General features: G+C 47.9%; 1 protein-coding gene across 4 annotated transcripts in view; it reads left to right on the top strand.

Moving 5' to 3' along the window:
- Positions 1-13981, top strand: part of MAMDC2 (MAM domain containing 2) — a 278192-nt gene that overhangs the window by 200335 nt on the left and 63876 nt on the right. For all 4 annotated transcript variants that reach the window (XR_005831848.1, XM_040620254.1, XM_040620253.1 and 1 more), the window contains 2 exons: positions 478-562; positions 3520-3657. Coding sequence is in view for 3 of the 4 variants with exons in the window: in XM_040620254.1 (XP_040476188.1) it covers positions 478-562; positions 3520-3657 (223 nt within the window). In the remaining variant the exon portion in view is untranslated. The remainder of the gene's footprint in view (positions 1-477; positions 563-3519; positions 3658-13981) is intronic.

Below are 13981 nucleotides of genomic sequence, written 5' to 3'. Positions count from 1 at the left end.
CAAGTTGATTTATGAGCCTCTTCCATCTCAAGTGGAGTCTCCCACCGCTAGTCAGGTTGTGCTTCCTACCTCCTCCTCCAAGGGTTTTCCCTGCTGCAGCCTCTGCCCTGAGTCCCTGACCATTCTCAGAATGGATTTCCCCAAGGACATCAGCCCTCCTCTCCATCTCTGGCCAACCAGTGCCGCCACTGGCGGTAGAGAAGGGGGTGATTGGGAAAGCACTTGAAGACAGTTGGCTCAAAGCTTTTACTGGACACCTTGCTCACCTTGTACACACACACACACACACACACACACACACACACACACACACTCTTTTAGAACCCGCATGAGATTGGTATCCAGTAGCAATTAGCTGAGACAAGCCATCTCGCCTTGCCTTGAATTGCTGAACAGCTCCCGACGAGTCTCTGAAACACTGAGCCAAGGAAACACGGTGTCGGAAGCTAACTCCCTTCTCCCTCCTGTGTCATGCAGCTGTTAGTAGAAGGTGTGCTCGGACAGGGAAGCACAGCCAGCATCGCACTCTTTGAAATCAAGATGACAACCAGCTACTGTATTGGTAAGTGGGTTTTGTTCTCACTGCCTCAGAATGTGAATTGTGACTCTTCTTCCAAAATCTGTTGCCAGAGGGAACTGAATCGACCCTAAAGGCAAGGTATTTTATGGAAGTAGGTGCATAATGCACCATAGCTTAGATGCTTCTCGAGGTTCCCTGGAATGATGTGTGTTGCTCCTGTCTGTAGCGGAGGAAGGCTCATCGGAGTCGGCCTGGACTGGCTGGATTAACGAAGGGAGAGTAGAAGCTGCACGTATAACCCCAGCTGCTGCCTGAACCTTGACATATTCTAATAAAGATAATTTCCAGTTTGCTGTGAGCTCAGCTTCTGCCAGGAAAGCAGGCATTGTATTCCCTTCTGTCCTCATTTTACTCCATTTCTCTCAGATACACCTTGGCCCTCTGTGCCCTGGGGCCGCTCACCTTCTATTTGTCTGCCATTGGCCTATTTCTCTGTACGATGTGGGCACTCCCGGAGCAGGAGGACAGGACATCGGGCAGGACTGAACACCAGAGATGCATTTGAGCTGGGGTTTCAGGAAGCAGTGGAATTCGGTGAAGTGCAGGTCTGGGGGAGGAGGAGAAGAACTCTCGGTGGGCACACTCCAGTGGGGAGGAGGCACAGAGCATGCTCAGGCTCCGGCCAGAAGCCTACAAGGGCGTTGGAAGAGCCAATCAGAAAGCCAAGGGAGCCTTAGGGAAGAGTCTGGATCCCGGCTGTGGAGTATGGATGATTCTGTGGTTGGCAGGTGCTCGAAGTCAGCTCCTCGTCCTCCCATGGTGACGCTGGCGGCCCCATGGAAAGTGACTTGGAAACAAGGAAAATAGGTAGGAGAGGAAAACCCCCAAAGTGGTTGTAACCTTACAGACGGGACATAACGAAGGCCCAACACTGGGCTCGAATAGGGAAAAGGTGGGAGATTGAGAGATTTTTCAGCACTGACAGCCATTGGAGGTTGAACGGCTTTGGGGAGGAAGAGGAAAGAGAGTCAAAGATAAAAAAGAGCCTTTGCTAATTCCCCGGACTCTCACTTCTCTGTTTTGACCTTCCAACGATAATACTAAGTTAGAAGTGAAGGAGAACATGAGGGAAGAAAATGTGACCATGTTCTGAAGATACAGTGGGGTTAGACCCCTGAGCCCCCTGGTAGCTACCTCGGGGTGGCAGGTGCGCCTCCCACAGCCCACCCACCAGTCGGACGCGCCTGCTGCAGCGCCACCTGCTGGCCCCTCGACTGCCTGCGCCCCTTAGCCTTTGTTTCTGCACCTGCGAAATGGATATAAAATGCTTCCCTCCTAGAAATAATGTGGGGACTGATGAGATCATAGGTACGAGGGTGACTGGCCCAGGGCCGGGCACTTTAAAAATGTAAGTTTCCTCTCTTCAAATCACTCAGTGGCTTCTGGTTTGTTTAAAAAACAAAAGGAGTGCCAATGCTTTCATCTCGTTGAGATGCCTGATCTACCATCCCCTTGCCTTCCTTTCTGTGCTCTCTCTTTGCTTGTTTCCTCAGCTGTAAAATGAGGATAATAATAGCACCTACCTCATGGGACTGTTTTGAGGATTAAATAAGTTAATTCAGTTAAAGTGCTTAGAATAGTACCTGGCACATTAAGGACTATTCTGCTTTCTATGTTATTCGTTAGCACCCTTTGTCACGGAACCATGGGGTATTGCTTGGCAGACACTGCGATGGAAAAGTTGCAGATAAAAATCTTAAAATTTTTCAGTGATTGCTAATGTAAAAACACATTGATAACTGTATCAGTCAGGGTCCTGGCAGGGGAGTGGAAATAGAGGGTCCATTCAACCTGAGTAATTTGAAGAAAACTCATTAGGGGCTACAAAGGTGTGGGTGGGTAAAGGAAACCAGGAAAAACGTAGGTGCTAACCCAGGACTAGTAAGAGCGATGCTTCATCAGCCATTAGGGCAAGGGGGGAGGGGCTACCAGAGCCTGGAGCCAGTGGCTGTGTGGGGAGGTCTCCTTGATAGGACCTATGTCCTCAGGAGAGGGACACAGCCAATGCATGGCAACCTGGCAGGGAGGGAGCTGGAGGAATGAACACCACCAACCTCATTCTCCTCGTACTTTCCATCAGTCAAATCCAACAGGAAGACAGAAGGCAGGGGAGGCCAGTGATACAGTCCATACAGGTTTACTGCTGGAGTGAAAAAGGGGTGTAGAGGGGTAATGGGAGATGGCCAGGACAATCAGACTTCATATTTGTAGTTGATTATGGGGGCCAATACAGGCATTGGTTTGTGAGTTTCTTATTCCCACTAGAGGAGTCTGTTGACTGGCAGCAGTTTATCTGTGCAAACATGTCAGTCTACTAGAAGTGGGGAGGGGGGTGGTAGGTGAAATCTTTTTATTTTCTTTCTCTTCTCCACTGAGGAGCTGCAGAAGGACCCAGAGCCTAGGATATGCCTGCCCTGTCTATTCTGTTTCTTGTTAATAAGAAAAGCAGAGGCTGTTAGCACCTAGGAAGCATGTCCTTTAACCCTGGGTATCTTGTCTACCATCCGGAGAGAAGGGGATAGAGAAATGGGCTACCAGAAGGATGGCAGACACAATTTCTGGGGCTAAGAGGATGGTCCCAAATAGGGCTTTGAACCAGAGGTGGCTGATGCACCAAGGACTACCCACACGGCCGGCTCTGTGTGGGGACAGCCCTGTGTGGCAGGAGCGAGCCCCTCATTTCACAACTGAAGGCACAGAGCCCAAGAGAGGTCATGCTGCAATTCACATGGCTAGTCAGTGGAGGGGCCATCATCCAAAGAAGCAAGGATGAATTACAATTTGCCGCATCGCCCAGGGAGCCTGGTTCAAAGCTTCCGGTAGTCAAAGGGAATGAGAAACGTATCTGAATACGGAAGAGCAGCCTCGGCAGGAGTGGGGGTATATACCTAGGTGTGACTGTGTCTCCATAAAGTGCGTTTTCATTTCTCTTCTGCCAGAATGTGACTTCGAAGAAAATCATCTCTGTGGCTTTGTGAACCGCTGGAACCCCAATGTGAACTGGTTTGTCGGAGGAGGAAACATTCGGAAATCCCCTTCCCTTCTCCCTCAGGATCACACGTTCAAGAGTGAACTGGGTGAGCTGCGGACAGATGGAGTCCTTTTCCCCGGAGAAGTGTTTCTGCCTCCCCCTTCTGCCCCCTCCATTGACCTAGCTGTGGCCCTGTCAAACAGAGAAAGGAGAGGGAGGGTGAGTAGGGACCGGGAGGCCTGGGGCTGTGAGATGGAGACAGACTGTGGGCAGGAGCTCTAAGGACAAGGCCACCCAGTTAGGGCTTTTCTTCACCTGTGACCTGGTCTTGCTCTTTTCGCATTTCCATATTATGCCCTACTTCCTTATCGATTTGTTGTTCTGTATTTCTTATCCCTAAAGGCAAGGCTGGAATAATCCTAGGTTGCTTTTCGGTAAAAATAGATCGAGTGATGGGAACCAGTCCTTAAGAACCTCCCAAGTGGCCCTGAGGTGAGCCTCAATTCCCAGCGGTGAATCCTGAAAGCAACAGGGCCACCTAGTGGCCAAGGGGGGCTGGACTCTGCAGGGAAATGGACAGGACAGGTTCTTGGTGAGTCCGCTTTGAGGAGCATGTCTCCACAGATGGGAGACGTCGGCAAAGGCTTACTTCCTAAGGTTTATGACAGCCCTCACCTGGACCCTGGGAGGCTTCACAAAAGCCAGGGTCTCCCCACAGTTGCAAGATGCTCCAGTCCTCAACCCCAAGGACTTGTTGACTAGCGAGAAGATTCTGGTAACTGACTTTCCATCAAGAGCCAGAATAGGAATTTTGGTTCTGCTGCCAACAGTCTTTTTTCTAGTTTGATCCACTGCTGTGTGGATACTGAAGTCGTTTGCTCAGTCCCCAAGCCTGAAGACATGGCAACTTTTTATGGTTCTTTACATTGTTCCTCGTTTGTGGTCATTTCTTTTCATGTGAATATTTGTAACCTTGTCTCTGACTTTTTTTAAGTGCTCATCCTGAAGCTTCTCTTGGCTCTGGACAGTCTCCATCCTGAGACTGCTCCTATTATATCCAGACTCTCACACTCAATTTTCTAAAGGAGCCAGGCAGATGTTATAAAGTGAGTGACATGTGGGCTGGGAGAGGATTGTGGAAACTAGGGAGCACAGACTCTGTACACATCTCTAATTAATTGCTGCCATGTGAGAATGCAGGTCCAGGGGGCAGACCTTTTGATTTCATAAGATAATAAGGAAGGCAGGGGTTTTATGTGAAATTACCCTAATTTTTTAAAGTTGGTAAATATTTTCTTTTTTTTTTTTTTTTAAGATGTTATTTATTTATTTGAGAGAGTGCACACACATGAGCATGAGCAGAGGGAGGGGCAGAGGGAGAGGGAGAGCAGACTCCCTGCTGAGCAGGGAGCCTGACTTGGGGTCGATCCCAAGACCCTGGGATCATGACCTAAGCCAAAGGTAGGTGCTTAACCTACTGAGCCACCCACGCGCCATGGTAAATATTTTCTTTAAAAATACTGTATAGGCCAACAAAACACATCTTCAGGGCAAGACCAGTTAGCCAACTTCTGTTTTACAAACTTCATTTTATGTGTTCCTTTTCTTTTTCAACATGTCCAGGCTTCTTAGAACAAAATGTTCAAAAGTAACCATATAGTGAAAGGTTGGAGTCTCCTGGGTTTACCTGTTTAAGACAAATCCAACTTTGGGCCTAGCATTTTCATTCGTTTGACCCTGTATTGGTTGGGAAAATGACAATAAAATGGCACATCCTCTATGGTCCTTGCCCAGTTTCAAAGAACATTTGAGAAAGGGAGAATGATTTCTATCACACATAGATGTAAGACAAGGTAGCCTGTGTCCAATCTTCTAAGAGTGGTCCCCCACTTCCCTCAAAAAAAAAAAAGTGCTGGGTATTCAGAGACAAGAGAGATCACTTACTGCTTGGACATTCTAGAAGACATGATGAAAGAAGTCAACTGCATTTGAGGGATGGTTATGACTGTGACAGGCAGAGGCAAGAGAGGGCCGGAGCAGTGAAACATGGTAGCAATCTCAAGGGGTACTTGAGGGAGAGATATGATTGGGAAAGCAGTGTAGGGGCAACTTCTAAAAGGCCTCAAATGCCAGGAAAGAGATTTCAACTTTATTCTGTGGACAACGGGAGGCCATTGGAGGTCTTTGAGCAAGGAGAGATGCACGCAATCACAGCAGTGTATTTAGTTTAGCTAACCAGACAGTGATTATCTCAGTAAACAGGGGACCAAATGGTAGAACAAGAGAACAAAAAACACCCCAGAAATGATTTCTTTAGATACATCTAAGGTCACTTACGTAAATAATTGAGATTAGAAAAAGACAACATATTTTCACTTCCTTCTTCTAAAAGTAAGGGTTAGTACTTTTGGAAATGACAGAAGATTGGGGTTCTCTATATATATCCATATTTTGGCCCTACAGACACAGAGCCCATCTCCTCTTGTGGCCATTGTAGGAAGCACACCGTGTCATGTGTTGAGTGGGTGATAACCTGGCCTGACGGATTAGTCCATGAATCTGCATGAGTATTTTAAATAACAACTGGGATCATTCCAAACAACAAATTTGTTACCAACTCTTGAAAGCTTTGTTTTAAGGAATAGGGCAACTTACATAACATTCTGCCACATCTTAAGAATATAGTAGAGGGAGCAGAGAGAGTCTTGGAGGACTAATACCTTAAAATTGTAATCATCCCTGGTATCATCATCATCGATGTCCAAACTTAAATGTGGGGAAGTGTTGGAGAACTTTTCCCAAATCACTTAAAAATTAGTTCCAGAGTCAGATCCTCTGAGTAACCAATATCATGATTTAATGACTACTTGATCAGTACATCAGTTTTCTTTGTTTTGTTTTATAAAGATGTTCTTTTTTAAGTAATCTCTACACGCGACGTGGAGCTTGAACTTACAACCCCAAGATCAAGAGTCACATGCTCCACTGACTGAGCCAGCCAGGTGCCCCATATCATTTTTTATCCTCAATGATGATGAAGACCAGTTGGCTAGGGAGAACACATATTTCTGGGGAGAGGCAACAGATCTGTGTCCTACTGTCAGATCACCCATTCGACTGTGTCACTTGAGTCTCATCCATGCTTGAGGAATGCATCAGCCCTAGACCTTCCTCACTCTCATTTGTGACCATTCTGTGGCATTGTCAGAATGTGAACATTCTGTCCGTATCTGTGTCAACAAGGGACAGAGAAAGAGGACCAGGCTAGGAGTTCAACACTTGTGCTCCAGGCCGAGTTATCTGCATGCTGGATCGCTTTGGGCAATCCCTTGACTTCTCAGGGAAGTCACTGGCCTGTTGGCAACTGAAGAATTTGAATTCCATAATCTGTAAGATGCCTTTGAGCTCTAGTGTTTTACTCCTAATGCTGTACATCAAAATCTCCAAATTCACCACTCATTGTAACTGGGGGAAAAATAAACTGGGGAAACCCTGAGCTAAAGAAAACTGAACAGATTTCTTTATTTCAGGACTTCTCAGTGCCTTTAATATAGTTCTATTTTAATGTATATTATGGCATTTCACAAATTATTCAAATTCCAAAATGATCTGTAAACATGCACAATGATGCATGACTGACAAAGATGTGAAATAAAAGATAGGGGACCACAGAAAGGTGAAAGATCGCCTTGGTTTGGGGGTTCAGGGAAAACTTTCTAGAAGAAGCCATCTGAGAACTGAAATTTGGCTAGATGGATAAGAAGTACAGATTCAAAGGTGTACAGGCCTGAGGGTGGATACTTTATTCTGTGGTTAGAGAGTATTTGAGAGTTCCAGGATATAAGATGAGGGCAGGGTAGCCCCTAGACCTTGATTATGTTCCTGCTCGTGAGCCAGAAGCCTGGGTGCCTACATTCTACTCACTTCTCCCAGCTCTCTGCTATTTCTCTCCAATTCCTCTTAAACTTTCACACTGATGTTTTGACCAGTTGTAGCCAGACAACTGTTTGCTCCTCACCCAATGCACATGTACACACATGTGCACACACACACACACACACACTCTCACACTCCTCCCAGGCGGACTCCTATATAAGACTTCTTCCTATATGAGACAAGGCTAAAACAGATGATTTCTAAAGATTCTCAGATACTTTCCCTGAAAAGCCCATAGGACTCAGAGTTTTGACCAGAATCACTCTTGGGGGAACTTAAAAAAAAACAAATAAACAAAAAACCGAAAAACAACCCTCCAGTGCTCTAAATAAGGGAGGGATTGCCTTTCTTAGTACATTTGCCTTCTGCTAGCTATATTGATTTTTCCTGAGCTCTATCAATTTGGGTGGCAAAGTAAAGATTAAATGGTTCAGAGGGCTGCCCACGGCAGCAGATTTTGCTCAAAAAAAACTCATCTCATGTTCATTCATATACTGGAAGCTGCTTATGCCTTTGCTTTCAGGGAAAAAGCTGGGAAGTGAACGCAGGGGCGAGCGAAGCCGTGTGCCTGCTCGGACGCTTCAAGAGGTTGAGGGATGTCTCCCTGGGAGGGCTCTGGTCTTTGTGTCGTAGAAGAAGGAAGAGTGAGTGTGGCATCTGAAAAGTGCGATGCATATATGAATTTTCCTTCATTTGGGCGCGTATTTTTAACAATTGGCCCCAAACCATGAGTCAGGTTTTTCAAATGAGCGCTCTGTCTCCGAATGTTTGTCTGAGGGTGGAAATGGCTAAAATAATGCACTCAGAGTTCTCGTGGGACATCTTGGGAATATTGGAGGGGATGGGATATTATCCTGTGTTTTGTCACCTGATTCTGATTCGTCGTGTATGGATTTTTTTTTCTTTGTTAATATTTTATGAAGTGAAACAAAAATCTTTCAGGAGGTAACCTACTGACAGCTCAGATCATTACTGTTTCCTACCTGCCTTGGCCAAAAGAAGAAAATTACTGGGAAAATAATGAGGGAAATCAGTTTCTTTGCTGAGATTTTAAAAATCACATATACTTAGGGTGCCACTCTGGGAGCTGAGCAAGGTTTCAAAACCCAAATTAAGGTCAGAGTGATTTTCTTCCCTCCAAGACCGTGAGATGGATGGAGCATCTTTTCATAATCCATGGCCCTCTTTTCTCCTTTCAGCTCAGACTGAGCTCAAGCATCCTCTTAACGGTGCTGTTCACTTACTCTGTGCATTGATCCATTTGGTTCCTTGCATACGCTCTCAGTAGGGAAGCAGCTTTATTAATTTTCTCGCCATCGCCTTTGTGCAGGCTCTGCCCGTTCACCCTTCCCTGTCCTTGGATGACTTACCTTAGCTTTCTGAGCACTTTCAAGTAGAACTAACAGCCTCCTTTTCAGGGGTTCAGTTCAATCCGGTCAAAACTCCAGCGTCTCATCTGATTCAAATCTTCCCCAGACCAAAGCACGGTAGAGCCATAGAGAGAAGGGTTTGGGCTTTATTTCTCCCCTTGGCTCTCCCCTTCCTCTTCTCCCACTCACGATGCTGCTTCTGGCTCCTTTGGGGTTGGAGGAGGTGTAACAGTGGAACAGAAAAGGAGGGGAAGGGGACAAAGGATTTTATGTGACCAACGCTGTTGAAGCTGGAGCTCATGGCCTTTATACTGCAGGTGGCCACGTGTTGCCCATTTCTCTCACTGCCAGTGGGGAACCCCACTTCACTATTCCCAGACAGGGGTGATGAACTCTCTGGCTGGCCATCTGTAAATCTCCTATAGCACCTAGAAGCAACACTACACCCCGCCAGCCCCTGTTGGAGTTACTACCCTGCCTGCAGTCCTTTTGAGAAGAGTCCTTTCAAGATATTCAAGCCTCTTCTGAGTTGCCCACTTAAGCTAAGGGAAAACTCAGATCTTTTCCCCACCAAACTCTGGAAGTTACTGCTCGCTGGCAACAAAATCCTTTCTCTCCATTCTGCCGCCACAGGTCCCTGCAGACGACTTGCTTCTAGAAGTATACAGTCAGGAGTCAGGCGCCAGCCTCTGTACCCTGCAAACCCCAATTATCAATGATTAAGTTCTCCCAAGAACGCCGAGCACCCTCCTCTCTTGAGGCCCAGGGCAATTGAAGAATTCAGGAATTTCTACAAGCATGAGTCAGGGTGAGATTGGAGTGTGAAGTGTGGAGTGTGGTTTCCCTCCTCCAGTCTCTCCACATGTAGCTCCTTTAAGCCTCTTCTCTTGGATCAAGATAAGAAGGGGGAAGCCACCCCTTGCCCTCCCCTTGGGGGGTCAAAAGAAAATCCATGGTTAGCTCAGGGACACCTGTCTTCAAAGAGACTGTGTCTACGATCTCTCTGATCCTTCTCTGGCCTTCTCATATATTCAGGCTGGAGGGGAGAGATGGGATCAATTTGGTGGCCCTGGCTTAGACCCCAGGGCTGCCACAGTGTAGCATATGCCACAGGGATGGGCTGGCACCCCGGAGTAGAGGTACTTGTCACCCATCGCTCTTGGCCCTGAGTTCTTAGCAGAGCCTAGGAGACATCCCACTTCGTGTTCATTTATTACATTACTGTCATCCCTGAAAGCTGTATAAAAAGGCTAGAGCCTGACTCTACTATAGTCACACTTACCCAAACCCTTAGAACTAAAGATCCATGAAGCTCAGGGTTGGATTCGTAGACAGGGAGAGCAGGCACGGTAACCTCCCGATCTGGGTGCCGTCTCCTCCCAGCGACAGCAGACCAGTGGGGTTTTCCAGCTGCCCTGTGTTTCTTCAGACCGCGCTTTCCCCCTTACCCAGGAGACAGCTTGTCCAGACAACATGACGCGGATGTAGACGTCGCAGCTGGAGCACGAGCGTGGCCGGCGAGGCTGAATCACGGCTGAGTCGGAGGTGCCTTGCCATCGGAGCCAAGCCGAGGGCAATTTTTGTGAAATGCTGGTTAGCCAGACTGTTTGAAAATACAAGTTCAGGAACGGCCCTCAAAGGTGTTTTTCCTAATTCAAGGGAAAATGGCTACCTAAAAGGGGCCACTGGTTGCACATGAACGGTTGAGCTAACCTACAGTGGCCTGTTGCACGAAGGGAAGCAAGTAATCATGTGCTGTCCCCACAGGCATGAGCCCAGAGGGGGCCTTTGGCTGGCATCACTGAGATTTTGATCTTTCAACAGAATCAGAAATTGTTTTTTTTTTTTTTTTCCCCTAGAAGCTGCAGCCTCTTTGTGTATAATCCGGAATTAGGGCAGGATAGACTGGCTCCACGTCTGAGTATGGCAAAGCAGCAATGACTTCAGGGGAGTGGCCCTGAACTTCTCGATGTTTAATTGCATGGAGAACTCATGGCCGTTTCCTAGACTCTTTCATTTCCACTTAAAGTTTGAATACTTACAAATCTTTGTGGCCTGCAAAATCCCCCCAAGATTTGGTTAATTACAGGATCTGTACATCTAGGGTCCATCGATACCTACTTTTGTCCTACTCAAACTTAAAGGATTGGATAAATTGCCTCTCCCAGGTATTCTGGGAGCCCTAGAACCCTACAAAGGTTGGCCTCATTGAACTGGGCAGGAACATTCTCATAATACCGAACACGAGAGACATACTTTCCCAAGAATTCCAGGCTACCTTCTTCATTCCCCTTGGAAAGATGCACAAAACGGTGCCTGCATTCACTGACACATTGGCTCTTCTTCCTCAGGGTAGGTCGTAGCCGATGATACGCACTGAGCCTGGGCTGGGAGTCGTTCCTCCAGCCTGGCCTCCTGTGGCCAACACCTGGTGATTTCTGAGTCATCCCCACCCCTTCAGCTGAGATGAGCCAGCTACCTTTTTTTTCCCAGTGAGAAACAGTCTTACTCAGATTGTCTGTAAATAGTACCCAACTTTGGCAACAACTGAATGATGTTGCGGGGAGAGGGGAATGAGGGGAGGGCAACAGAGTGCAGTCTAGTCTAGTGGCTCCATAGGAGACTTGGTGTCAGCAGTCCTGGTCTCAGCACCAGCAGCCTCTCTGACTCACTGTGGGCACATCACATTGTGTCTGCTGGGTTTTGGGATCAGCAATGTGACTGTGGCTTCCTTGGCTGAGTGTCTTGTGCATGAGTTGTTAATGAAGCACTTTAACGGCAAATTCGGGGATTAAAATATCGTCCACACAGCAGGTGAGTAACTGGCCTTTCAAGAAGACTGTGAGTTATCTGTCAGCTGTGAGGAAGGTGGATTCCTAATGGGACAGGGTGTGAGACAGTTCCGTAAGCCCGGTTACCGTGAACTACACAAGTAGAAGGAATGCTTCCACGTGGGTTGCAAGGTCTTCTGGATTCACCGAGAGTCTCCCAGAGGCCTCAGAGGTGCTCCTCCCCCTCGGTGGAGTGAGTTCCCTCTTCATGGCTGTGTCAGTTTGGGTCCTCCAAGAAGACCCTAAGCTTGGATTAGGTGAGAGAGAGATTGATCAGCTGTGAAGGATAAGGAGGAGAAAGCTGGAGTCACTGGGGCCCAGGTCAATGTATCCGTTAGGCATGGTAGCCACAGTGCCTAGGAGCCATCACATTTTTAGGGTTTCCTAAAAATGTTTTCATTTTATTCTAAAATCAGAAAGAAAAAAATGAATGTGCTAATAACAAAGAAAATAATCAGTCCAGCCTAAATTATGTTCATCTTTATACCAGTGGGGTCATCAAATAGAATGTTTAATATTTTCTAAGGAGGCACGGACCCACAGCAGCCAAAGGGTCTAGGCTCACAAAAGTCATAACGTGGCCCTGGCAAGGGAGGGCCTTCATCACGGGATCGAAGGCCGAGCCCTGGGACGGAAAGGCCAGGCTGATGGGGAGCTGCCGAAGAGCCCACGTCAGGCAGAATGGCCCCACTCTGGAGCTGCTGCTCTGCCTAGTCGCCAGCTGAGAACAGCCCCGTGTACGTGGCTTTGGCACAAGCGCCGACGTGGGCCCAAAGGTGAGGCAGCTGGAGGCTATCAGTCAGCCGTGGTCCCTGCAGCAAGTTCACCTGAAGGGGGTGTCAGAGGCCACCGCCAGGGCCCCCACAATGAGGGACCAAGGAAGCAATATGAGGTCTCTCCTCCACCCAGGCCCCTCCCGCCCCCACCCTCCCCACATACCCTGGAAAGTGATTCTGTTTCATTGGAAGACATGTTACAAAGCGCATTCAACACTTCCTCTCTGCCTTTGACACAAGAGCTGTTGGTGAGCAAAGGTGTGTTACAGAGGCTGCCTGGTCGCATGTGTTCTCTGTTAGTAAAGTATTCTCGGGGAGGCTGCCCCCGCCCCCCGCAGTGCTACCACCGGCACTGGGGCTGAGGAGGGGGAGGCGTGGCCTCCCTTCCAGTTCAGAGGTTCTCTGATTCTGTTCGGTCTGACATTCTGATTCGTCCTTTAAAATCCCTTCCCAGAGTCAGCAAAGTGGGAGCCCGTCGGCTGTTTCCAGCCTGCAGATATGCTTATTTGGCATATGCAGAGTTCAAAAATTGCAGTGGTGGGTGTTATGGGTTGAATTGTATTTCCTCAAAACCATATGTTGAAGTCCTAACCCGCCCCCCGCTCCCCGTACTTCAGAGTGTGACCTTATTTGGCAGTGGTGTTGTTGCAGATGTAATTAGTTAAGATGAGGTCATACTGAAGTAGGTCCCTAATCCAATATGACTGGTGTCTTTATGAAAGTGGGGGGGGGGTATTTAGACACAGCGAGAGACCAGTACAAAGAGAGAACATGTGAATATGAGGGCAGAGCTCTATTAGCCAAGGAGGGCTGAGGATTGCCAGCCAACCACCAGATGCTAGGACGGAGGCTTGGAACAGATTCTCCTTCGAGGCCCTTGGAAGGAACCGGTCCTGCTGACACCTTGATCTGGGACTTCTAGCCTCCTGAGCCGGGGGGAAGAAATGCATTTCTGTTGTTTAAGCCACCAAGTTTGTGGTACTTCATTACAGCAACCCGAGCAAACTTAGACAGGGGGTATCATTTTTAAATGGATAGATTTGCTGTGAAAATTTAGATTTTGAGCTTCAGTGGGAAAAGGCTGAGGTGCCGGGTGGGATGTCGGGGCACCAGCTGGGAGCAGAGGGATGGAGGCACTCAGTCCTGGGCTAGAGAACGCAGCCCACGTGGGGACTGCCACCCTGGACCACCCGCTGGTGGCGGCAGCTCGAGAATGTGGGCTCAGCGCGATCCGATTTTCCGATGTTTCCAGAGAAGCTTGTTTGCTGTTTCTCGTTGCTGATGAAATATGGTTTCAAATGTTGGCAATGAGTGGATCCCTCGATTTCCTCCCAGAACGCACTTCACCTCGGTGGTACACTTGATCACGCTGGCCCCTCTGGTCATCTGAGTTTGTGATCTCTATTTCTTCACCGTTGTGTGTCTTGGCAAGAGGCTAAGAGAAATTGTAGTTAAACAAGGGAGATGATTCAGGGGGTCGAACAATTTGCCGCGTGGGGAAAGTGAGCCTTGATTCA

The sequence above is a fragment of the Ursus maritimus genome, unplaced genomic scaffold (assembly GCF_017311325.1).
Source record: "Ursus maritimus isolate PB19 unplaced genomic scaffold, ASM1731132v1 scaffold_34, whole genome shotgun sequence".
NCBI lineage: Eukaryota > Metazoa > Chordata > Mammalia > Carnivora > Ursidae > Ursus > Ursus maritimus.
Note: the sequence above shows the minus strand (reverse complement) of the source record. Positions and strands in the feature narration are given on the sequence as shown.